This window comes from Phyllostomus hastatus, unplaced genomic scaffold (genome assembly GCF_019186645.2).
Source record: "Phyllostomus hastatus isolate PE091 unplaced genomic scaffold, TTU_PhHast_1.1 phas_contig_58, whole genome shotgun sequence".
Classification (NCBI taxonomy): domain Eukaryota; kingdom Metazoa; phylum Chordata; class Mammalia; order Chiroptera; family Phyllostomidae; genus Phyllostomus; species Phyllostomus hastatus.
In genome coordinates this window covers 48,438,118-48,465,675 of record NW_025333916.1, presented here as the reverse complement: position 1 = coordinate 48,465,675, position 27,558 = coordinate 48,438,118, and the positions used below count along the sequence as shown (strand labels likewise).

Here is a 27,558-nt window from a genome sequence, read left to right as displayed (position 1 = left end):
AGTAGATATATATCAAAAGGAGGAGTCGGGGGTTGCCAGGCAGAGTTGTATGGAAAAGCTTTCATAGGGAGGAAAATTTATTAAGCTGGAGAAAAGAACATTGGAAAAATCTAAAGGAGACCAGTTTTATGAAAAAAAAAAAAGGAAAGAATGACAAGAAAGAGGAATCAAGCTGTGGTGGGCCAGCCTAAATATGCGTTTTGTTTGTCTTTAGCCATGACAAGTACCAGTCAGTAGAGGCATATAGTTCATGAGTGAGGAGTTAGGGCAAAGCAGAAAGATGCCTTGGGAGAAGCTCTTCCAGTCTGGTGGTGGGCACTCCTGGCCCTGGGGAAAGTCTGCCCACTCCTCTCTCATCTTTATTGTAGCCCTGTGTAATTGGTAAATGGATTTGCCAAGTAACTACTGATGTATTTTAAGCCCAATGGGGGCCATCAAAATATTTTAAAGCTCTGAGTAATTATTGATAAAAATTATTGTTTCCCAAAGGTGAATATTGCTATGGTGTATACAGAGTATCTGAGATTTGATTGGATTTAGGCAAGTGCTGAAGCTGGTGGAATAGTTAGGAAGTTGCTCATTTATTCAATATATAAATAAATATGCTGTGGCTACTCAAAGAAATACAGTGGGATTTAATGATGGCAAAAAAAAGTACCTGTGCTGTAGCACATCCTCATGGTACTTACAAATACTTAAGTAGTATAATGCCTACCAGTGGCAAGTGATATGAAGAGTGATAGGCTGTTATTCTTGGTAAGGTTATTTTCATCAAGATGACTGGACGAAGCAATTGAAGAAGTCACAGTTAAGCAGGCCTCTGGTCCCCTGAAGGAAGTAAGTGAGAGAGCACCAGACTATCCGGAGTCAGGTGCTTCTAGGAGAACCAGTAAAAGTAAAGAGAGCCAATAAGACAATAGCTAAGGAACGAGTTGAGAATTTCTTTCAACAATGTTACCAAAGATAGAAAAATACAGACAAAGGAGTAAAAAATGCAGACTAACGAACTAAGTGCAGTGTGATGGAAACGGAATCATCATGATGTCTCCTGGGAAATGACTTTCTTTCATAACTGAGCAGATGTGGGTACAAGGCGCCTACATTAGTTTGTTAGGGCTGCCATGTCATAACAAGGTACTGCAGACTGGTAGCTTAAGCAAAGATATCTTAGTTTCTTACACTTCTGGAAGCTGGAAGTCCGAGATCAAGGTATCAGCAGGATTGATTTCTTCTGAGGTCTCTCTTTGGCTTGTAGATGTCCTCTCTCTATGTCTTCAAATGATCTTCTCTTTGTTCCTGTTACATCCAAATCTCTTCCAAGGAGGACACTATGGTACTAGGTTAAGACCCATCCTGAATGTTCTCATATAACTTTAACTACATCTTTAAGTGTCCTATCTTCTAATGCAGTCACGTTCTGAGGTACTAATGTAAGTTAGGGCTTCAACACATAATTCTGAGGGGCACACCCATCCAAACAATGAGGCCATAACATTGCCATTTCTCAGATTTGTTTAACTGCATTACGATTATATGATGGTTGTTGGGAAATAATTTTACATGAGGGGAAATAGCATGCAAAAAATATAAAGAGATATGTAGGAAATTAAGTTTTGATAACAAAACAGAAAAGTTCAGTTTGGTGCAAATTTTTCACAGAAGTGACCAAAAGAAAATACTTTAGAAAAGATATACTCAGGCAAGAACATGATTACTTGAGAGCTTTGGACTTTATTATGTATATTAAGGAGAATTACTTAAGGTTTATGAGCAAGAAGCTGCTATAATCAGAAGGGTGCTTCAGGTCTATTAATCTGTCAGTAACATATAGTTTATGATCAGGTGCTAACACATAAATCTCATTAGCAGTAGAGGTTGTTTATGCTGGAAACGCATCTTTGTGCACCCGGGGTTTGGCAAATTCTTGTTTTGCTCTGGAATGAAGGGGCGTTTTGTCACAATTTAGCGTTTTTATATTGACACTGTGAAGGGCATCTTTGTATTTCTCCTACAGATTATCCTTTGTTTCTCCTGTCACAGATAGAAATAGGATTCTTGCTGATTATACGGTTGATGTCTTGGAATTTTGTAATGTTCTTCCTGGCAGCAAAAATAAGCTGAGAAGTATATAAATACAACAAAGGACAGACAATTAAATATAAATAGTTACTGCTTATTCTATAATTTCTTACGGCTGCATAAATACACATAGTACACACGTATCTGCACTCAAAGTCGATCTCTAGTTATCTGTGCAAATGCAAAAAACACAACATGCTCATTGTTAAAGCCAGAATTCCTAATATGATTAGAGGCTGGTACTCACTATTCAAAACATGCATGAACAAAAACCCCAAAGCTCAACCTTCTCTGCCCCTAGACTTATTTAATATTATCTTTATCATGTGTATTCAACTTATTAATTAGTCAACAATTAGTTGATATCTAATGCAGAGTTTAAGATTTGTAATAACACATTTACCTTTTCATGTTCTATTGATAAACATCTCTCTCTCTTTTTCTCTCATCGTCTTTATACTTTGCAGATTCTATCCATCTTCGAGTACTTGAATCCTCCCCAGTTGGCACAGCCATTGGAAGTGTGAAAGCCACAGATGCCGACACTGGAAAAAATGCCGAAGTCGAGTACCGAATTATTGATGGCGATGGGACTGACATGTTTGACATCATAACTGAGAAAGACACACAGGAAGGCATCATAATCGTGAAAAAGGTGCACAGCATCAGTATAAATAATCATCCAACTGTTAGACAGCAGAGATTTCAGAGTGTACTTTCCATTCATACATTATCCACTGTCCTGTTCAAATGTAATTTATATCGCATGTGGTCTGAGACACATAAAGCCTAAGATCTTGGACCTTTTTACCAATGTTTTGTTGACTGAAGCTTGAAACCTGGGCTATCCAGGATAGAGCAAAACTAGGTTTACCGCTGTTCATATGGAAAGTAATACAATAGTTAACAAATGACAACAGAAGAATAGACTCTGCATTTTATGTACTCAGAACTGTAAACTTTTGCCTCACCTTTTATGTGCGATTATACTTCTGAGCCACATTAATAAAAGCCTTCCATAATAAAATTGTTTTCTTAAAGAACACAGTTAATAGCTAATAATGACAATCTGTCATCACAGTTGGAGGCTCAAAAAGTAGCATACCATCCATCCAGATGTATGAAGTAATAATTAGAGCTGCTAATAAAAAGGGGCAGCATGGATTAGAGGATAATTTAGTTGTTCACGTTTTCCCTTCTGCTACATAAATTAAGCTTTTCTGCTAACATATGCTTATTGACATGGTTTAAAGGTAACTAAAATGTTTATTACAGAGTCAGTATCATCATTATAAAAAAATAAGGCTCTGTAAAATTTAAGTCCTCATGAAATATCCTGAGCACTCTGTATGCATAAAGTAACCACTAAGCACCGGAGAATCCATCCTGAGATTCCATCGCACTGCGCAAGGTACACAACCAGTTTTAAATGGACAGCGATCACCGAAGGGAAAAGCAGCTTTCTTGTTCATCTTCATAATCAGAAATAATAGTCGTACAAGTGGAATCTCTTATAACAGGTGAAAGTTTAATTCATAAAGTACCAGGAATCCATTAAATTGAATGGCCATATTACAACATGAACTTAAAAAGATAAGTGAATTTTTTCTTAGAAAAATTAGCAGTGGCCAACACCTCGGCACACACACAGGGTCCATGAACCCATTCTTTTGTAATGAGCCACCACCTTAGGTTCTAATCCTGTCTAACTTTCCAAGACTTAAAATCTCACTTTCCTATGTTCTGATATTATATATTGAATATATTAAAGAGATAAATTAACTCCTATTGACATATAAATATTATTACTTCTATTATTTTTATTTATTTGTTGTTAATGGAAAACTTAGAACTCAATGGGGCTTTAAAAATCATACTATAACTTGGAAGGAACATATAATCCAATTGCTCTCACTTGAATTTCATGTTTTCTTATCATTATTTTTTTTATACAGCCACTTGACTATGAGAGTCGAAGACTTTACACTCTGAAGGTCGAAGCAGAAAATACCCACGTGGATCCACGTTTTTACTACCTAGGACCCTTTAAAGATACAACAATTGTGAAAATCTCTATAGAAGATGTGGATGAACCTCCTGTTTTCAGCAGGTCCTCCTATCTGTTTGAGGTGCATGAAGATATTGAAGTGGGGACAATTATTGGAACTGTAATGGCAAGGGACCCAGATTCTTCTTCTAGCCCCATTAGGTAATTATGCCTATAGCTAAGATGAAAAGAAAAATAATTGAAGTAAATATAGATGTCGTGAAGTTCCACTGAAATAGTTAATGCACTGAAAGATAAGAGGGCCCCTCAATAAGTTGCACATAAATCTGTCTCTGTTGGAGGGTGGGGTGTCACGAGCGTGTTTGTGAAATAGTCTTTTCTATAAGTCAGTCGGAAAACTGCTCGGCTAGCTTATCACATGTGCAGATACCTTAAGAGCGTCTCCTCCCCAGATGTGACTGCTCTGACTACGTGGGCAGATGTGTCTCCTTGCCAGATGTGTTTGCTCTGACTTAGGTAACTTTCCTCTTGAACCAGAGTGTCATGGCTCACTGACAGCCATTTTAGTTGATATACGTGACTCCACTTGGCTTTATATACCATATTTTGCCATGTATAATGTGCATCCACATTTGTGGCCCAAACTTTCAGGGAAAAATTTCATATTAATATTTCCATCTATTTTTATTTATTTATATTTAGATGTCTGTTTTGTATTATAAATCCATTTTAGAATTTATTTTGAACACATTATGGTACAAGAAATTTTCTGTAACAAATAATTACAAAACACAAGAAGAAATATGAGGTATTTTAGGTACTACCTATGTATAATGCACACCTTTATTTTCCCTCAAAAATTTGGGCACAAAAGTGCATATTATACACAACAAAATACAGTACTCTGTGCCATCTTGCTAGGACCAATGTCATTTTAGTGGTCTTGCTCTCCGCAAAAGGCACACACACTTTGTAATTTGCTTCAGCCCTAATCATTCCCTTAAGCCTGAAATGTGCCCTGAATCATCTGCCTGTCTCTTTAAGGGATTTGTTGTTCTGATTCCTGGTATAGATAAAGGACATTATTTTACTATTTCATCTGAACATTTAAAATGCAACTAAATTACTTCATTTGTCCTTTCATATTCTTAAATATGTAAGATTGATAGGAATATTAACAATTAAAATATAATCATAATGTTTCACGGCAGTTACATTACAGAATTAGAAACTCCCCCATTAATGTTGCCATCAAAGAAGTGGCTTTTGTTGTTTTGGTTCTCATCAAAACATATTAGAACATTCCAGAAAGATAAGAGTAAATGGCACCTTGAGAACTTGAGAGGTGATAAACACACACAAAAAGTAAAAGATTCAAAGTTTTCACTTTCTCGTACATTTTAAAGAAATACAGATACCTATATACAATACTCAGCATCAAAATGACTGCTCACTTCCAACTGTCTATTACGTATTTTGTATCTCATTTGCTTTCTTAATTCTCAGCAGGCTGATTTTGCTTGCCCCTTGTTCCAGGAGGACCAGTCAAATTGGAGTTCAAGTGGCTAGGCAGTTTCCAAGTGCACTCTTCCCCGCCATCTAGGGAACCTCTAATTTTATGTGCCATGTGACTCGAGCTAGACTTAAACATTCTGTAGGTTCTGCAATATCTTCAGTCAAGACATAGTTTATGTGTGTGTGCATGTGTGTGTATACATTAAAATTCTTATTTGATTTATATAACTTTATCTAAATATTGTCTTCTGTTCACATATGGCATCACAGGTTACATATTGGCAGGGGAAACATGTACCTGGTAGTCACGTAGAGCTGTAGTCTGCCAACATCACTTTTCTATAAATGCCTCTTCTCCAACCATTTATCTTCACTGAAATTGCTGCGTTCTCTGGACTTTTTTCCCCTTTGAGGCTTTTAAATAACCAATATACACATTTGATTTACTCCATTAAATACTTACCCAACATTTTCCTGGCATAGCTCAAAATGGACTTTAATAGGCTGTGATTTTGAAATGACCTTTTTTAATAAAAATTAGGTAATATCTTTTAAACATTTATCTTAAATCTAATAGCATTGTTAGCTAGCAACATGATATTTCTTCACACAATGGCATGCATGTTCATCCTTTTGTAAATTGATGATGACTCTGTCAAAATATGGCTGTGGATTTTTTTAAAGTATATTTTATTGATTGTACTATTATAGTTTTCTCAATTTTTCTTCCTACTCCCCCCTCCACCCTGCACCCCCTAACCCTCCAGCATTCTCTCCTCTTAGTTCATGTCCATGGGTTGTACATATAAGTTCTTTGAATTCTCTGTTTCTTATACCATTTTTTATCGCTTCTCATTTATTTTATGCCTACCAATTATGCTCCTTATTCCCTATACCTTTTCCCCCCATTCTTCCCCTCCCCCTCCCCACTGAAAACCCTCCACAGTAAAATGACAACAAACTCACAACTATTAACAAGTAAACCTGAAAAAAGAAAAGCAAAGAAAACAAAAACTAAACAAACAACTAGAACAGGAACAGAATCAGAGAAATGGTTTTGGATTTTTGAAACAGTAATATGATATTTAGCCCTGGCCAGTGTAGCTTACTTGGTTGGAACATTGTCCCATAATCAGAAAGGTCACTGGTTCAGTTTGGTTGGGGCACATGCCTAGGTTGTGGGTTTGGTCCCAGTCGAGGAGCACATGAGAGGCAACTAATCAATGTTTCTTTCTCACATCCATGTTTCTCTCCCTCTCTCTCTCCCTCCTTTCCTCTCTCTCTAAAATCTATAAGCATGCCCTTGGGTGAGGAATGAATATATATAAAATATTAATTAGGATAGAAGACCAGCAGAAAAGAATCCATTTATCTATACCATATGCAATAAAATTAATAATTTCACTGATTATTAATGACAGTGTCTATACTGTGAAGGTTGATGCATATTTGTATTTATGCTACAGTGATTTAGAAAATGCAAATAAACATTTCATAATGTTATCCTCGATAGACCATGGATTTTTAAAAATATTTTTAAAGAAATAAAGTATCTTTATTAGTGAAATGTAATCATGGAATGATAGTACTGGCACCCTTTAAATTGTCATATATTGTAAATCTGTTCATCTTGATGCAGTGATCAAAGAGAAGTACTTAAAATGTGTTTTGGAAATGATTTTGAAAAGGAGGATGAATATTAACCCACAATTTCCTAATAGGTATTTTAAAAATATAATTTATCAAGATTGAACCAAAACCAGAGTCTTTGTGTCTTCAAGATAATTTCACACAATCCTCTCAATTTTGTCATTATTCCTTTAAAGTAAACTACAAGGTATAATTAGCTCCAAACATGCATAAATTGACTTGGTGAACACAGTGATGTATTATATTGATTTATATATTGACACTTCATGTCATATTTCTGTAGAAATAAGGAAGCCTATTATTTGCCAAAATGCCAAATAATTCAGTTATTTCTCTTTCATTTAACAAATATCGATGGATCACCACATCAGGTATTAGAATACTTCTTAAGGAGTTCTCAGTCTTTTCGGGAGATGATTCAGTATGAGAAATAATATTCACTGAATGCTTAGTAGACTCCACATAAGATGCTTGGAGTTTCCATGTTTCATTTCATGTAAGAGATGTGAGATGAAATTAATTCCTATTGCAGTGTGGTAAACGACAGGGATGAATGGTAAAAGGTACTTTATGATAGAAGGGGCAAATAAATTATACTTCAGGTAATTATGGAGCACTCCAAGGAAGAAGTAAAATTTGTGTTGAGTCTTTTAGAAGTAAAAGCATTTTGTTAACTTGGCATTGAAGTTGTGAATCATTCCAAATGTAGAGATACAATGTTTTGCTTCATTTCTGAATGGTAAGATGTGTAGTTTGAATAAAAAACTGATTTCATATTATGTTAATAGAAAGAACTAGAATTACTAAGAGGATTTATGAGTTACTGGTATATTCTATTTAGAACAAATTTAAATAAACTTCTATTGATTTCTGTAAATATACAATTTTGGAACACTATAGGAGATTTTTATGGCACTTTCTCAATTATTTGTATTACTCACAAAACTTAATTTAAAAATAATAATTAATATACTTTTTCTTAAAATAAATGATAGCTGTGGCTTAAGGAAAGATATACTATAACTCAGAATTACTCCTGGTCTTGTCCACTTTGTTTCATTTTGTTTTCTTTGTTTTTTAATATTGAAAAATTAAATATAACTTGAGGATTATGCTTGCTACCTCAAGAACTATGAAACATTTATAATCCACTATGTTTGTGAAATGGCAGCGACCAATGACAGTTATAGCTATTTTCAGCTTTGGCTGACAAATCCACAGATAATGGCATTTATCTGAAGTACATCAACCTAGCTGATAAACCTGGTGTGTAGCTCTAGAATGATATCCGACACAATGCCTTTAATCAATTTGCAGAACATGGTTTTGAATACATATACTAGGAGCCCTGGCTGGCGTAGCTCAGTGGATTGAGCGCGGGCTGGGAACCAAAGTGTCCCGGGTTAGATTCCCAGCCAGGGTACATTCCTGGGTTGCAGGCCATAACCCCCAGCAACCGCACATTGATGTTTCTCTCTCTCTCTCTCTCATCTTCTTCCCTTCCCTCCCTAAAAATAAATCAATTAAATCTTAAAAAAAAAGAATTAAAAATAAAAAAATACATATACTAGGATTTTTATTTGATACAAATGTGTAAAAACTTCTATACTAAGTTTTTCTATTTTTGAAATTTCTCTGGTTAAAATGTGTACATTTTACAGTGACACATTCAGTAAGAAACTGAAGCTACATAGATCTCATACCATGAAGCTGGCAAATACCATCATTAATTGCTGACCTTCTACTCCAGGGAAACTAATGTTGTCTATGACTTTCTGACTAAGAAAAAGATGTTGCTTCTGGGAATGATCTGTTGCATTAGATCTTATAGTTCCTCAAAAGAATTTTTAGTTACTAGGTGGTCAGCTGATAATGTAACCACTTGTAATACCAACTGTTTTGTTGAAACAAAAGTACATCAAAATCAGTTGAATATGGAAATAGATCATGAAAATAACAAAATTTCGAAGACTAGAATTTGAGTAGAGAACAAAGTGCCACCTCAAGCCTTGGGAAGAACTGTGTGTGTGTGTGTGTGTGTGTGTGTGTGTGTGTGTGAGAGAGAGAGAGAGAGAGAGAGAGAAAGAGAGAAATTGATAATACTGTCTGCATTCTAGATCACTACAGTGTACATTCCTGAAATTATTATATATCTGTGAACTTGTATCTTTGCATTTTACGATGTTTATCAAACACACCATCAATAACACTGCCATGTACTTTTCTTGGATCTCTCTGTTCAGGTTTTCCTTGGATCGCCATACTGACCTTGACAGGATCTTTAATATACATTCTGGAAATGGATCCCTTTATATATCAAAGCCACTTGACCGTGAACTCTCTCAGTGGCACAATCTGACTGTCATAGCTGCTGAAATCAGTAAGATGAATTTTATGTGTATAATATTTAACATATATTTTTATTTTTATTTTATATTAAAATAATTTCTTTGTATTGCATACATGATTTATATTTTAATCTGAGTTTTATAAAAGCTTTTCAATACCCAAATTTTTCAATAGTTTTTACATTTACTGAGTGATATCTATAGGTCCAGATAAATCTACATTTTATATCAACTAATTAAAATTTATAATTGGGAGCTAAAGATAAGCTCTGTTAAGAAAATAATATGTATTAGATTTGTTTCTTGGACACTAAGAATTAGAGTCTGTGCTGGATGCTGGGTGTATATCATTTAATTTTAACAGTAAACATTGAGGTAGACACCATTACTTTCATTCCATAAATAAGGAAACCATAGTAATCGGGATGATTGTAGCAAACACTCTGTGATAGGTATTAGACTAAGAATTTAAATTTAATTTTCTCTTAGTAATGTTTTTATTAACCTTATTGGAAAGAGAAGAAAATAAGGTTCCAAGTATTTTAGTAACTCACCCAAAATCACAATGCCAGAAGTAGTGAAACGGGGACTTGAAACTAGTCATTTTGTTTCTAGATCAAGTATTTAATTCTGTACCTAATTTACAGAATTTCATCCACTGAATAGTGGGCAAAACCAAGATTCAAAACCACATATGTCTCTAACGGAAAAAGTTCTTTCCTGTACACAGAACTGGCTACATATTTGGGGAGCCCAATATAAATTGAAAGTATCAGGCTTCATATTAAAAATGATTAAGAAATTTAACATGTGATAGCAGAGCAATGAAACAATAGTGTGAGGCCCAGTACAATTAATTGTGCATCAACACTGTCCATATATGCAAACCTGTTCTTGGTTTCTGATGCCTGTACTATGATGGACATGGAGTAGAGCAACTCTTTAACTTCTTTAAAAAACACATTAATTAGGGACTGAACCATTATGAAAAACAACCTATAGATTACCAGATCTGAATACTGAGCTGAATCCACAAACATGTATCAAGGTCAAGGTATTCGAAGCATCCATTCCAGGATTTAGAAGGCCACCAAGAGTCTCAGAAGTATGCAACTAGGCTAAACAGACCATCAGCAATAAATTCAAAGCTTCAAGATAAAGTAAAAGATCCAGCTTCCTCCTTCAGTCTGGCTTAGAAATATGGATGAATGTGATAATCCAAATGGTCCAATGTTTCTATAGTGAGATATAAATGGGCATGTCTTTTAAAACTAACAGAAGACTTTCGGAGTTTTTTCTTTTAAAGGAAGCCTTTATTTCATACTCTCCTCCATATCACCAAGAGTAGGAGAAATGCCTGACAGGACCCAACCTGGTCATCCCAGAACCACACTTGTGGTCTGTGCTCTCTGTTGATCCTAGATCCTTATTCAAGCCAGTGAGCTAGAAATTGCATTTTCCATTTCAGATACTTTGAGAAATTTAACTTCTAAAGCTAGTTGAAGTAATTATGGTTCTGTAAAAAGGGAAACCAATTATGTTCTTCTTTTTAAAAACTAAACCTATTTCTTACCCTTAAATCAATCAGTCCATGGAGTACCTCTGTGGAGTACCGCTGGGACTGTCTACCTGTCAAACCACAGCCGTCAGGGGCCCACTATGCTGCACCGGGTGTTCAAGGGAATGAGGGAAAGAGGGGAACGGCACACAAGAAATTGTTTCCACTAGATTTTAAACGCTGGGTTGATGGTAAGCGTGCCTACGCCAAGCCCTAAGCAGGGCAGATTGACAACGTGTTTCCAGACCCTGCCTATAACAGTTTAATTCTACATTCCACTGCAGTATGTCACAGCATGTGGCAAGTACTACTGCAGTAATTATTTAGTGCAGTATACCCTGAATAACTACTCCATTTCTTCTCTAAAAAAAGTGTTTTAAATGCCATGTGAAGAATAAAAACAAATCTAACCTTAAAGGTCACAGTCGGGGATTGTTGGACACATCATTGTGGAGACCCATGAGTTCCTCCCCCACGCCTGAAACCTTAACGATAATCATTGCAAAACATTCTGAGACAGTCGAGCAAAGTTGGTGCTTAAAGACTGATTCCATATCTATACCTCGTTCCTTACTAGTGGAAATTTGTGAGCTAAGCAAGTAGAAAAGATAGCATCTTTCTAAGCCTGAGATTCCTAGATAATGGTTGAATGTCCCCTTCTGGGAGGTATGGAAAAGCCTGTGGAGACATAGGCACAGACTCACCTTTGGACATAATTTTAAGATTCTTGACTGCTGATACTTTCTTGCTACAACAGACTTTGCCTTGATGACTCTGAGAGAGACTCAGGTAGGTGGCAAATGCATGCCAGCTAGTATTCAGTGTGAAGCTTTCTTGAAATGCTTTATAGTTTTATTTATACATTGGCTGCAGTGTCTGCTAGTAAAAAGATCAGTGCGGGCACTATTTTTTGAATAGGTGACTCCAGGGTTGATGCCTTACAAAAGTACATTTATCCCTGTGGGCTTAGCTTTTTCATTTGAAGAGCACTGGGTTATTTGTAAGGAGGCTGGAGAATCTCTATGTACTATTGTTAGAGAAGGGACTGACATTGCAGTTTTTTAGAAACGAGACTTTTCTCTCTCTCTTGATTCTGTGACAAACTTAGAACATGAATTGCTACCCACAAAAGAGTTATTTTATGTCAAGAATTAAATTGAAAGAAAACATGTTGCTTAAATGTAAGTAGGTGAAAAGAGCCCATTCTAGAAAATACAGAAGAATCATACCTCCCTGCTCTTATCCAGGTAACTATAGATAGTTGAGTGTTCGGGTGCAGCTGACACTGTGCCTCTGGGTGTGAATAAGCTGATCTAGAAGTAGCATAGGTCAGAGAACGGTGAAGAGCATCTTCTCCTCTCTCCGATTTTCCCCATATGTGCCCCTCTTCACACCCACGTGAACAGTAGGAAAGCCATTGAACAGGTTGTTATTGTGGGGATGCTTTGTGTGAGGAAAGAACACATAAGCTATTAAGTAATGCGAGGAAATGAAGAGGATATAAAGGTGATAATAAAGATAACCTTAACTAGAAAAGTCAACACATATTGGGTACTTAACAACAAATTGATGCTTTCTTTGATCAGAAGTTTTCATCCATTAACTCATGCAATCTTTCAAATAATTCTGTGAGAAATTTTGCTTTGATTCGTGTTGCATAAACGGAAGCATTAGGGAGGTGGAGTAAATTGAGCAGAGTCATACAGTGAATGAGTGGTGCACCTGGATATAAAAGTAGCTCTCTGTTTGACTCCAGGGTCTGAGCTCTTTAATCATCTGACACATTAAGAAAAACAATATGCAGCAATAGATTAGCAAGTGGGAAATCAGAACCCGAGAACTGAATGCATGTGGGTTAAGAAGACTGAGGAAAGGCTGAAGAGGACAGGTATTTGAAAGTTTCTCTTGAAAAAAAGAAGGAAAAGTAAATAGACTTCCAGATGGATTTATAATTGCTTGCCTTCATACTACTTCCACCTTATAAATTTCCCTACTGAGTAATTGGTTCTTGCACAATATTTTTAAAAAGTCCTGATCTCTTTATTTTAGTAATATAATTACATGGAGAGAAAGAAGAGATAAATTCTTTTTGAATTGTGACACACTCCCTATTTGCACATGATACAAATAGGGGTTTTTACCCTCGTATCCAAAAAGTATTTGAATAAAATTAGATAATTTTTTAGAGATGATATTTATTTATTTTCTAGAGTGGTGAGGAGGGAGAGAGAAAGACAGGGAGAGAAACATCAATGTGTTGTTACCTCTCGTGCATCCCCAGCTGGGGACCTGGCCCACAACCCAGAAATGTGCCCTGACTGGGAATGGAACCTGTGATCCTTTGGTTCGCAGGCTGGTACTCAATCCATGGACCAACACCAGCCAGGGCAGAAAGATAACTTTAACAAGGGTAAATGCTATTACTCCTAACTTGCATTCAGGGAGACTGCTAAATAAGATTGTGTCTGTCCCTCAGGTCATGTGCTCTGCATTTTGTTTTGCTTTAGCTAATCATCTCCTTTCTCCTTTTACATTGATCTTCAGCCTAAGTTCACCAAAGTTCACACAGAAGTTGAATTCTATCCAAAGACTGAGATTTTGATGTCATGAAGGATGATGCATATAATCTGAATTTAAAATGTCAAAATACTCTCAGATATCTGTACAAGGGCCTAGAAATATCCATAGTGGAGATAATGTAATTATGATTGATACAAGGCTGTTACCCAAGGCTAAGTAAGCTACATAGACATTTGTATTTTAAAATTCCATTTTCCAATGGAAATAATTTTCAAATGCATCTTTTTATGTGAAAAGTTTGATGCTCTTGTTTTTAGCATTTGTACCAAAATATTGTATTTATTATATTATAGGTTACTGGAGAGCTAATTTTGTTACACAGAATTTTGCCTGAATTGTTGAAATAATACAAGCAACAATTATATTAGTGAAATATATTTTATTGCAAATTGCTATCCATTTTGTAAAATTAGTAGCTATATATTAAAATTTCCAAAAGGAGAGTTGAGAGTAGCCATTTGAATGCATTTCAGTGATAAAAGCAGTCAGAGTATAGGTTGTAATATAAGAACTACTCCTTAGGAGCTAATGACCTTGGGCAAGTTACTAATTTATTAAAAACTAGTTCTTCCTCCAATAAAGTCAGGAAAGATTAAGTAATATAATGATGTAGAAAAAGCTTTATTAAATATTTGTTTTTGTGATATATATATGTTTATATATATATATATGTTTGAACAATAAGGACACAAATACAATATGAACTCAATTACACTGGATTGTGCTTTTAAAAATATTTTCCAAAATAATAATGGTACTCTTGAGCCCAATGACTGAATTCATGACTACTTAATTAGGCTCTTAGTAATTGTCTTTATTGCGTGTGCTCATTATGTGAGTGGAATTGCCATGATGTTTATTTGTGCGTGAGCCCTTAATATCCGCAGACACTTATATAAAGTAAATCTGGGGCAAACTGTGTCTCCCTAAATTTTTCCTTTCCCTTTTCTAGCCAATCCGAAAGAGATGACTCGTGTGGCTGTTTTTGTGAGAATTTTGGATGTTAATGACAATGCCCCACAGTTTGCTGTGTTCTATGACACTTTCGTATGTGAAAATGCCAGACCAGGACAGGTGAGTACTCATAAGATTGAAAAGCATAGGGAGATTTTGACAGCATGGTTAGATATTTTGTTTTCTTAATCTTGAGAGGAATGAGAAAATAAAGATAAGAACACTCATATAAAGTCCCAGGAACATAATGAAAAGCAAACATGCACACGCTGATGTTTCTAAGGTTGAAGATCTTATACATAATGGTATAGAAAATTTCATATGTGTTTTGTAAATTTCTAATGCATATAAGATTTTATGTTGCCACAAAAAATAGGTTGTAAGAATAACTTGAGTTTTTAAAATTTAAAAACAAAACCAAATAAACAAACCAACAACCAAAAAAGGAAAACCATCAGCTGTGCCATTAGATAGAGACTGGTAGCTGATAGATGGCAGGTAAAAGTTGGAAAGAACACAGACCAGTATGTGGGATCGACAACGCAATCCGTCCGTATCTCACTGTACACAAACGCGGCTCGAAGTGGGGCTGCCGAGTTGGCTCCTCACGTCTGCACTTGCATTTTATCATTATAGCAACACATAAAATGCATAATGACTTAGTTTTCATCCTTTAAACCATTCTTCCTCTATCAGCTTTGTTTATAACTCTTTAAGTCTTTTCCTCAGTGGACTCATTTTGTTGTTTGAAAAGCTCCGGCATATATAAGAAATGCTCTTAATTAGTTTGAGTGCTATCTTCACAGAAGGAAGCTGCATCTTATAAATAATAATTGGAAATCAAATTTGATTTACTAAAGAAAGAGAAGCCATCGTAAAACTGTGTGGTGTTTTGACATCATGTGATGCTCTTTATAAACATCAATGTCATTGTTACATTTTTATGTAAATTACATTGTGGAATAACTTCAGATTCTTCTGCAGATTGTAACAGGAATTCAATAGCCTGTCTATTGTTTGAAATGGTAAAATTGTTGCAGTAGGATTCTTTTTTATTTGAAAATATTACAGAAATGTTTAATTTGGAATATTTAAGTGACTTAGCTGCTTAAAAACTACTTTTTAATAAAACAGTGTGTGCACTGAAAATACCATTCCAAATAGTCCTCTGCTTGCCAGGCTCAGCATGATATAAGTTGAAGCTGCTTCTAAAAAAAAAAAGATAAAATACCCACTTGGCAACTGCCGCATACACTGCTTCTTCTACGGTTGTTTTATTTGATTTTCAAAAGATATCTTTTTCAGAGCATTGGGGTCATTATAAAGACTGATTTCCAACTGTGTTCAAAATATACAAAATAAGGGATTGTGTTTATTTTTCCTTATGCTTTGTCAAAATTTCCTTTTTAAACTTTACCTGGCTCAGTAAGTTCATATTTTTGGAATTTTAAACATAAGTTGGCATATTGAAGGCAAATATCATCAAATAAAAGATGATTTAATAAAAACGTAGTTAGCCTATTTTGACAAACATGACAGGAGAAACATGATTAATAAATTTTTGTCTCATCGGCTGCATATGCGATAGTCTCTCATGGCAGTTGTTTTTAGTAAGAGCAGTTTGTCAAATGTTGTTTTGGTCTCGTAGGCTGCAACATGATTGCTTGAACAAACTTGTATATACCCAGTGCTGGATTCTAGGTTCTGACATCTTGGCAGGAAAACTCAGAGTGGTTATTGGGTAAAGTCCTTCTACCAGATCTTTTCTTGTAATTCATTTGCTAACTCTGTCTTTCCTCCTCCAAGGGAGTAAGAGTTTTGCTAGGACTTCTGTGTGTGCTTTAGTTGTTTACAGAGTAGTTCAGTCCACCCAATGCTCCTCTGAATCAAGTGCTCTTTAAGAGTAGCGATTTAGAGCAACAGCAGGGAAAATAATTCCATTCGGATGGTATGTGGACAAAATGAAAGGACAGAAGTAAAGCTAATTGCCCCCTTCAACTCCTTTCTTGTCGAAGGGTAGAAGACTTCCCCCTGGGAAAAGATACAACTTACAACTGATGTATTATTAATTCTTACTTTCTGGTTTCTGACCTAGGGCACTAGACTCTCCATTTTTTCCTTCTCGGAGGAAGAGAAGGTAGGGGAGCTTGAATAAGATGAGAAGCGAGGACCTGAGCTTTTTTTATTCTTCTTTTCCATTTTCCCTCATACATGCCCCACTCTTTCAATCAATAAAATATATTTCAACAATATTTAATCTCTGTGGGAAGGAAATAGCATTTCCTTCTCACGGATTTCCCTGGGTCTCGCCCAGGAGAGAGTGCCGCTTCCATGCACTCACACACTACCATCCACAGTACCCTCACTGCAGGCCGTGTTCACACGCAACACATCTTGTACATGTTTTCTTTAAAACAGTGTTTAATTTCTTCCCTGACAACTAAAAGTGTCTCTTTACCAAGATGAAGGGAATGTTTTCATCAATAGAAACAATTAGTCTTCTTATGTTAAAACGTAGTGACCAGTTTTCTAACTTTAAGCATCTTAAAATCCATCACCCTACATGCCATTATACAGTAGCAGGATTACTAAAACACCCTTCAAGTTGATTTAAGGTTATTCTTGAATAGCTGAGCAAAAATATAAACAAATTATACAACTGCTAGGGGGATAAAGTCAAAGTGACTTACCTGTGTCTGTTATCTATATGCCTAAAATGGATCCTGGACATCATTAGTTATATTTTTCCCTAATTGCAACAACGTCTTTCTTTTTTTTTTTTCCTTTTTCTTTTTGAAGTGGATCAAAATGCATTTGTCTCCAGTGGAAATAAAGTAGCGAGTGCTTTTACAGAGAGATAGAGGAAATAGTACTATCTCCCTCTTGTTAACTTTTGATTTCTATTGCAATGCTTTATGGTGATATACCAAAACAAAGTACTGTGATTTTTTGATGCATGACTGAAAATGAAAAAGGAACAACAAATGCTGATTGAAAAGTAAATGCTGGACATGGAGAAGTTGGACACCAGAACCCAAGTTGTGTCTCAAAGAAAAAAAAATTATGAGAAGGAAGTAAAAGCTTCCATCTGTAATAGAGAAGTCTTAGGGTCATAAATGTATGTTGTAATCTGATAAAGATTTCTGACATGCGATTCTATTTTATTTGTATTAATATGAGCTTCACTTATTTCCTTCATAACATTTAATGAAAATGTATGAGTGAATCACTGATTTTGAAATTTACAATGCTACCATCTTTTATTAAAATAATACATTTTAATCTAGAATTTTTATGTAAATCTTTATAATTTCTTATAGATATATATAAATATGTGGCCATTTGTTCCTTTAAATATGTATTTTGGTCCATAAAAATGAACTGCAATTGTAATTTGTAATCATTGTTGCAAGTGTATATTTATTATGAGATATAATTTTTATTTTAAAAGGTCATTTGCTTTACTGTTACATTTTTATCATTTATGTGTCTATATGTGAGTATTAATATATTAATCTTAATGAATTTTCATTAGTCTACTGTATTTCTTGATATGTTATTTCATTTATTCAATTTTTATCCTTTATTTATTCTTATGTCACTATTTTAAAAATAAAATTATTTAGACTGCTCAACAAACAGGTCAGTCAAGAAACATTTTTTTTTGTATTTTAACCTATATCTTTGAGGATTATTAGTTCATATTATTTTAACATTTTTCTCTTTAATTCCTTCATATATGTACCATCTTTCAGTTTTCTACTGAATGAATAAGCCATTAGCCATAAATTCTTTCTTCTACTTAAACTTAAATTACCACTAACATTTCACAAAGAAGTTATACTTTAAATTATATTCTTAAATTACTCAAAATTTTCAGTTTTTGCTGCGTGTTTCTAGACAATGAACATTTATCTTTGTTATAATTATATCTATTGTATCACTTTAAAATAAATGGTTAGGGTTGTAATTAAATAAGGATTGCCTCAAATTTACCACATTTTAATTTTTTTAAAGAGCTTTAAGAAAAATAACAGTACAGTTAAAATAATTTCTCTAATTTTTCTAATTACTTTACATCATGCTTTAAACATGAAATCCCTCTTTCAATCAACAAAAACATCAGGAGTAAATATCACTAATAAAGATCCATACATTGTTTTGTGTGTTTTTTTTGAAGTTTTAAAACATTTATTATACTTTTTTGCATTTTCTGGAATTTTGTTTCTTTTTAAATTAAAATATTTTTCATTGTTGTTCAAGTATACTTATCTCCATTTTCCCTTCATTACTCCCACCCGCCCCTTCCGATTCCCCACTTCCCACCCTGGATCCTACCTCCCTTTGGCTTTGTCCATGTGTCCTTTATACATGTCCCTTGATGACCCTTCCCCTTTCCCTCTGCTATCCCTTCCCCCTCCCCTCTGGTTACTGTCAGTTTGTTCTTTATTTCAATGTCTCTGGCTATGTTTTGTTTGCATGTTTGTTTTGTTGATGAGGTTCCACTTATAGGTGAGATCATGTGGTATTTGTCTTCCGCTGCCTGGCTTATTTCACTTAGTGTCATGCTCTCCAGATCCATCCATGAGTGAATGCAGTAAAAAGTATTTACTTTTTAGTTAAGCATAAATTTGATAATTTCTGTAGGAATCGGTACATATATTTAGGTACTTTGGAAGCTCTTTTGCAAAATTAAAATATGCAAAAATATATGCACAATGTTATGTGATAGACAAAGTGGATCTGTATGCCAAAAATAGAGTTATGCTACATAGATATGTATAATATTAATTAATCATATAATGTATTCAAGGCAATTATCTGATTTTAGTATAAGGTGTTAAATTTTCTCCTTTGCTAGTTGGTAGCTTCTTATATTGTCTCTTACCCCAAATAAATCAAAGAGTTGACTCTGATAAAATAACCATTCTTCATAGTGTAAATATGTTCAATTTAAAAGTGTATAGTTTTATTGATAGTGCAAATGAAGTGAACTCTTACTGTTAAAGTAGATAGTAAAGTGTTTGTCTTTCCTTCCTTTAAGACTTATGTATAATCTTGTCTGTAGAATCTATACATTTTTAAATTGTTTTTGCTTTACTTTTAATGAGAAAAGCCATAATGAAAATAACTTTCTAAATTTTCTTGACATTAAATTCTCCCAGATCAATATTTAAATATATATGAAATAACCTACTCACTTTAAATACTATATCTTAATGAATAACATTTTCAAGGAAATATTACCATTTGACATTTTGAAGGAATGAATAATATTTAAGAAAAATTGAGAGGGAGAGAGACAACAGAGACAGTAACACAGAGGGAGAGCGAGAAAGAAAAATATTGAGACTTGGTTAAAATCAAAGCAACAATAAAAAGAGTTGAATAATTCTAATAAAGATAAATGCATTAGGAAAAAAGTCAGTTGCCTTTTAACATTTTTAGACAAAGTTGGATGTCAAAAAATTACATATTACAAAGGAGTTATATCCATGGAAGTTTGAAAACTATGCATTTTTCTCTTTTCTGCAGCTAATACAGACTATAAGTGCAGTAGACAAAGATGACCCTTTAGGCGGACAGAAATTTTTCTTCAGTTTAGCTGCTGTCAACCCAAACTTCACAGTACAGGACAACGAAGGTAAATTGTGAAACATGTTCGTTATGCTTTATGGTGGTCTATAAGACATTTCCCCCGAAGTAACAATTGCCATGTACATGATGTGTTAATTTATTGATCTATATTACAAGAATTTTATCAGATGATAAAAACATCTAATAATGGTTTTATCAGATATTTAATGAGATATTATGGCAATTTCTTGATTGCCAGTGTTTACTTTCTTAAATTTTAAAATAATAAAATATGTGAAGGAGTCTCTATGTGGGTCCTCATTAAAAGACTGAATCTTGAAAACATTAGAAAGGCTGGAAATAATCAATTGCCTCAGCAAAAAGCACAGGACACAAGAAGAGGAGTGAGAAGAAGGAGAAACCATAGATTAGTCTGTGATGGGATTAAGCACTAAAGATTGCAGGGGGTGGGGTGGAGGTGGATGAGGACCTGGGGGGATAAATGGTAATGGAAAAATACAATAAAAAAATAAACCATTTTAAAGAAAATGTAGTTGCAAGGGCAAGGCACGCTATTCTTCTGCGTAATGCATGGATTTTATGTCTCTGTAATCAAAAATACCAAAATTATATATATTTTTTTGTATTTACAAAAAAAGGTCAAAATATATTTTAGAAGAAAAGGATATGCAAATGGTTAGTATTTTAAAAAAGTTTAACAGCTCTTCCTTTGGAGAATACATGTGGTAATTAGTCTAGTCTAAACAGAAGTATATAATTAGAGCTTTTCTTTCCTTCATAAATTTATGTTACACTAATCACATCAGCTAGTTTTTATTAAAAGGCATATTTGTTTTAGAGCATCTGTAGATGCAGTTATTCTTCAAATAAACCTAACTACACTGGAACATTTACAAAACCATCATAACAGTGCCTTTATGCTGGCAGAGCCGGGTTGCTACAGCATCTCTGGGTGGCTTTCAGAGCATCAGAATCCAGTTGAAGGTCATGAATAGTTTTATATTGAGCCAACTAGTATCTGTGATACTTGATGCAGTAGCAATATTGCACACGTGTGCTCACTCTGACTTTTTTGCACTGTCTAAGATTTCCATCTCTCTGGACACCTAAAATACCTGCAATTGGAAAAGTTAACATATAATTGGCATTTAGAATATGAAAGACCCGGTGACGTCTGAATATCATAAAACACAACACCCAGATTTAAATTTGCTGACTCTGGCAACATACAGACAGAACTCAGACTGGACGTATTATAACTTTTTCTAATTGAAGTTTAATTTCTTGTTTTTTGTTCCCATAAAACTGAGCCCTGGGTCCCAACAAGCACTTGTCAATTGTGGAAAGTAATAGAGACTTTAAATAGTATGATTTAAATACAGAGCATTTCACAGTTATTGGGAAAACAATTCAAGGTTAATCTTAATCTTTGACAAGTAGTACAATTTTCCTGTATTAGGAAGAGTTCATGACCCTCTGTTACTGAAATCAAGGGTCAAAGCCACATGAATGTAAATCTGAACATGTCACTACATAGAATACCACTAAAGTCTGATGGAATATTTGACTGAATCCTGCATATATTACTACTTTTCTGTTTTTGGGTGGATTTGCAAGAAATTCCAGTAACATGGGAATTCCCTTAATGTTTCTCTTCTTGATAAAATATCCTAGTATTTGTTTATAGGTTGATCTTAAAAATGTTTAATTCTATTATATTATTAATTTAAAGAACAATAATTTATTGCTTCTGTGATACCACATTTGGGGATTTTCATTACTATGATTTCCTTACTTTCCATTAACTTTATGTCAAAAGCATTATTATATGATGATTTTCTGAATATTTACAAATGATTTAAATAGAATGGTTAGTTGAGCATAAAACTTTGGTTCTTCAATATATCAAAGCTTTACAAAGTTAAGATTTAGCAACTTTTAGAAAGTTAAAGTATGAGGTAAGAAATTCTAAAAACACCTACATGTATATAAATTTTATTTTAGTATAGGTTTGAGCATAGAGGAATTGGTATCCTAATACTTCTTGAAAGATAAGTCCAAATTGTAAAATTATCAGTATTTCACTTAATTTTAAAAACCTGCTTTTTATACATCTATTTTGCTAATGTACTTTCATAGCTTATTTAACTGATGTAGTAGAATTTAACTTCTCACTAACAATTCAGAAAATGATTGTTTTAGGTTAAACCACTGTACCTGCAGGAAAAAAAATAGTTTTGTTTTCTGTCCTATTTGATTTAACTATTGACTAACCTACTCCCTCCCCTATATGGGCATTTTAAACAGCCTTATGGGATTGACTAAACTGGACTAAAAGCACTGGGCAAACCTAGTAGAAAATGATTATCCAAGTATATATTGATTTTATTTTTTAATACTTATTGGTTACATAGAAGATATCTTTTTTATTAATCCCCTTTCCCCCATTGATGGATACTGGGTGAGGTGTCAGATAAAGAAATATCACTCCCAGTGTACTTGGTAGTGGGATGCTGGACTTTATTAAATCCCTGCCTTTCCCTGCATGTCTGTCAGACACTCCACACTGGTGTCGTCTTTGACTGTTACCCATACTTAAAGTTATGCATTATATTCACTTTAATGGGTGGAAATCGAAGTTCAGAAATATTAAGTAACTCGTTCACTGCTGTCCATATATTGGAACTTAGGAAGTTTCTTGATTAGATTATTGATTCTAAAACCGCAACTTTACTGAAAAATTCCCCCTTCATATCTTCTGCATGAATGTTGAATTAACGTGTTGTGATGTGTGTGGGCCTGTGCAGACACACACCCATGCACATTTGTAAATAAAAAACGTTTACTGTAATTTTTTACTGGGTATGCATGATATTTTCTTCTGAGTATTTGTTTCTGAAAACAATATACTATCATCTATGTAGTCTTGACAAATGATTCACATACAAAAATTTACCATTTTGAAAACATCTGTGAATTAGTTGAAAAATCTAATGTATTAATGTATAAGCAATGATAGTATTAGATTCCTCAAACTATCTAATTTGTCTTATCTATATTTTAACTGCATCGTGTGCATTTAAACAAAAATCGACATTAGTGTTACACTTTCCACACACATCACCTTATCTATATGTCAGAACCATGGGGATCAGGATGAGACAAATTTGCTGCTCTGAGTCATTTATCATATTTAAAAATTTATTTTAGATAATACTGCCAGAATTTTAACCAGAAAAAATGGATTCAACAGACATGAAATAAGTAGCTACCTGCTGCCCGTGGTGATCTCCGACAACGATTACCCGATCCAGAGCAGCACCGGCACGCTGACCATCCGCGTGTGCGCCTGCGACGGCGAGGGCAACATGCAGTCGTGCAGCGCCGAGGCGCTGCTCCTCCCCGCCGGCCTCAGCACCGGCGCCCTGATCGCCATCCTTCTCTGCATCGTTATCCTGCTGGGTAAGGAACTTCAGAGAAAACGTGATTACTTCTTAGGTTGCTCACTGTAGTGTAGGTATAGATAAGAAATGCTGCTGTTGCCCTGGCTGGCATAGCTCAGTGGATTGAGCGTGGGCTAGGAACCAAGTGTCCCAGGTTCGATTCCCAGCCAGGGCACATGCCTCGGTTGCAGGCCATAACCCCCTAGCAACCACACATTGATGCCCTCCCCCCTCTCTGTTTCTCTCTATCTCCTTCCCTTCCCTCTCTAAAAATAAATAAATGAAATCTTTAAAAAAAAAGAAAGAAATGTTGCTGTTAAAATACTTTCCCCTAAACAAACCCCAACACTTAACATGTCTATCTTAAGTTAACAATGGAATGTTGTTCATATTAAAATATTTTATCCGATCAACCTTATTTATTATATTTTAAGGTAATAAATGAAACTGAAAGTAAAATAATGAAACTGCAATAATTTAGAGATATTCAAAATACATTTTCTAATGTTACACAGTTTCTGAATGTATGAACCAAGGTAAGATACGGTATACATAGATTTTTTTCCAGTAAATCTAAAGTTTATTTACACATTTTTTCATGGCTGGATGGAGGCCTCACCATTTTACCTCTTCACTGAAATAACGTTCAAATAGCCCTTTTTACTTGGTACACTTGTCCCTAAAACAATGATACTGGATTTTAGAATCTAGAGCAAATTGCTTTCTGACTGCCTTTGAATTAAGATTCAGGATGAATTACTCTGTAGTTGCATTATCATAAAACCATGTGAGTAGTCCTGTGACCCTAATAAAAAAAAAAAACACAGCATCTGATGTTTTAAGAAGCAGTGAAATGAACTTGGATTTTGGAGCCCAAGACCCCCACATGCAAATCTCGTCCCATTGAGGACTTAGGCTCTAACCTAGGAGTTAGGACGAGACACACTCAGTTTATAACAATAATAAATCCCATAGTCTGTAACTGTTTGTTCAAAAGAGGCTAAATAAAAGGATATTTTCTTCATATACATATATATTTAGTAATTGAATTCATCTCTGTTTTTTCAAATCAACATTTTAAAACATCCTGACCGAAATGAGGATGAGAAACTAATGCAACCAGATGGAATTTAATATTATTTTTCTTCTATCTTTTGTTCAATTACCATTATTATAACTAAAATTATTATTATTGTTGATACCTGGTCATGGAATTGGGGAAATGCCTTGAGTGACATGCATTTCTACTTGTGCAGCTACACTTAAATGCATCCAGCCGAGGTTCATATGTAGTTTTCATTTTAATTCAGTGTATTAATTGGAATTTTCGCTTTGCCATCATGTGATCCAACAATTTGTTTTTTATCTCATGCATGATATATATTTCCGTGGAAAGCCTCATACATTTCTAAACCATCAGAGCCTAAGTGATTGGCCTTTTCTTCCTAGTAATTAAGGCCTTCTTTAAACAATGTGAGAAAAAAAAAAAATCTGTGCAAACCCTTCAGTAAAGCTATTTAGCAGAAACCACTACTCCATATCTTGTGAAGAATGCTACTTTTTAAATCTTGTGTAACTATGTAAAAATGTGGACATATTTTTGCCCTTAACTGTTTTTTAATTGAAGCAGAATTCAGTTTGTGTCATTTTTATATAACATCTATGTCATTATTTAATGCAAAGTATAAATAATGTCTGTACAATTAAAAACTATCTTTAAGCAGTTCTTAGAAAAATAGATGACGTAAGCCACTGAATTGAGAAATATCCCACATCACTTTACAAGAAGTTAAAAACGCTGCTCTTGCCCTGGCTGGCATAGCTCAGTGGATTGAGCGCGGGCTGTGAACCAAAGTGTCCCAGGTTCGATTCCCAGCCAGGGTACATGCCTGGGTTGCAGGCCATAACCCCCAGCAACCGCACATTGATGTTTCTCTCTCTCTCTCTCTATCTCCCTCCCTTCCCTCTCTAAAAATAAATAAATAAAATCTTAAAAAAACAACAACAACAACAACAAAAAACATGCTGCTCTTATACTCCCCCAATCCTGGCTAAATTCTTCCATACCACCCCCACGCCCCCTGCCAAGCTCATCGAAGTACAAAATTAATCTTCAATGCTAACCTGTCCTGGAAAACCTGTCACTTAAACTCCTCTGGACAACTTCCACTCGTTATTTATACAGTGTTGTAGAAGGATCTCTAATGTATCTTTCTTTTTTCAAGTTATAGTAGTACTGTTTGCAGCCCTGAAAAGACAGCGAAAAAAAGAGCCTCTGATCTTGTCTAAAGAGGACATCAGAGACAACATTGTGAGCTATAACGACGAGGGCGGCGGAGAGGAGGACACCCAGGCCTTTGATATCGGCACCCTGAGGAATCCTGCGGCGATCGAGGAAAAGAAGCTGCGGCGAGACATTATTCCGGAAACTTTATTTATACCCCGGAGGACTCCTACGGCTCCAGATAACACAGACGTCCGGGATTTCATTAATGAAAGGCTGAAAGAGCACGATCTCGATCCCACCGCACCTCCCTACGACTCACTTGCAACCTATGCCTACGAAGGAAATGATTCCATTGCAGAATCGCTGAGTTCGCTAGAATCAGGCACTACTGAGGGAGACCAAAACTATGATTACCTCCGGGAGTGGGGCCCTCGGTTCAATAAGCTAGCTGAAATGTACGGTGGCGGGGAAAGCGACAAAGACTCTTAACCTACGATATCTGCTCTGTCTAAATAAGAGGAAGTAACTGTACCAACACCATCTCCACTTTACAATATTTGACATTCAGGAGAATCTTCCTGCCACTCAGCACAACTTTTCCCCACTTACTTTTAAATTTGTTCATTAATGGCATTAATTCTTTCCTGTAGGCTGTCTCATGGAATATATACGACATTTTATTTAATCACTTCCAAGAGCCAAAGCTATGGAAATTCCGTGTTGTCCATTTTAGAAATAAAAGATAATTTCAGAAACATGCACAGGATAGTTCTCCCTTAAGCAACCTGACAACCAAGCGCTTCTGTTAGATACACGCCCTGCCCTTGCAAATGAAGCTTTTAAAAAAGGTAAAGAAAAATTTTAAGGTATATCCTGTTCTGTACATTAAATTTAAAAAAAAAATGTACATGTGGTGTTAGTAGGTGTGATATGCAACCTGGTATACAAAAACGTTCGTGCAATTTCATTTCATCAAATTCTATCTGCTAATGTTTTATATTTATATTTTTGTATTTATTTTTAAAAAATAAACCAGTTTTTACAACTACTTTGACTCTAGCTTTTTCTTCTCCCCCAAAGGAAGAAAAGTTTCACCACAGACCACAGGTCTTGGCACAAAATGACACGGAGTGCACAAAAGGACTTAATGTCACTAAATTACTGCTGAGAACTCTGACCAAATTAATACGATTTAGGTAAAGATTATTTTTCCCTTTAGTTTTGTTGTGCTGTGATATGTGACAGTTCATCACAGTAAAGTGATAGTCATAGATAGACCACTTAAAATATTTCCATTTAGGCAAACTTAGAACATAGCCATCCTTATGCTAAATATCCCAAAACACTAGCAATGCAGTTACTTCATTTTGTTCATGTTTACTAAATTAATTTCTGAAAGAGCAGAACATGTTCTTATTTTTGTATGACGCTTTTGCTATTGAGGTTTATAGGCAGTAGAGTTCAGACAGATCTCAGACTGAATTCTTTAATGGGAAATATACTTACCACCCATGGTGATTGAAAATGCCTAGTAATGAGAGTGATAATGCTGAATATTCCATTAGGATAGAGCACTGTAATGATCTTGTTTTTAAAAA

At 34.9% G+C, this 27,558-nt stretch overlaps 1 protein-coding gene across 1 annotated transcript in view; it reads left to right on the top strand.

Annotated features, from left to right (window-relative positions):
- CDH10 (cadherin 10) overlaps nt 1-26,941 on the top strand; it is a 138,491-nt gene extending 111,550 nt beyond the window's left edge. Inside the window, exons 6-12 of the mRNA XM_045847928.1 lie at nt 2,547-2,734; nt 4,035-4,288; nt 9,496-9,632; nt 14,691-14,812; nt 20,228-20,336; nt 23,501-23,752; nt 25,959-26,941. Of these exons, the coding sequence (XP_045703884.1) occupies nt 2,547-2,734; nt 4,035-4,288; nt 9,496-9,632; nt 14,691-14,812; nt 20,228-20,336; nt 23,501-23,752; nt 25,959-26,449 (1,553 nt within the window). The 3' untranslated portion in view covers nt 26,450-26,941. The remainder of the gene's footprint in view (nt 1-2,546; nt 2,735-4,034; nt 4,289-9,495; nt 9,633-14,690; nt 14,813-20,227; nt 20,337-23,500; nt 23,753-25,958) is intronic.
- Nucleotides 26,942-27,558: the final 617 nt, after the last annotated feature.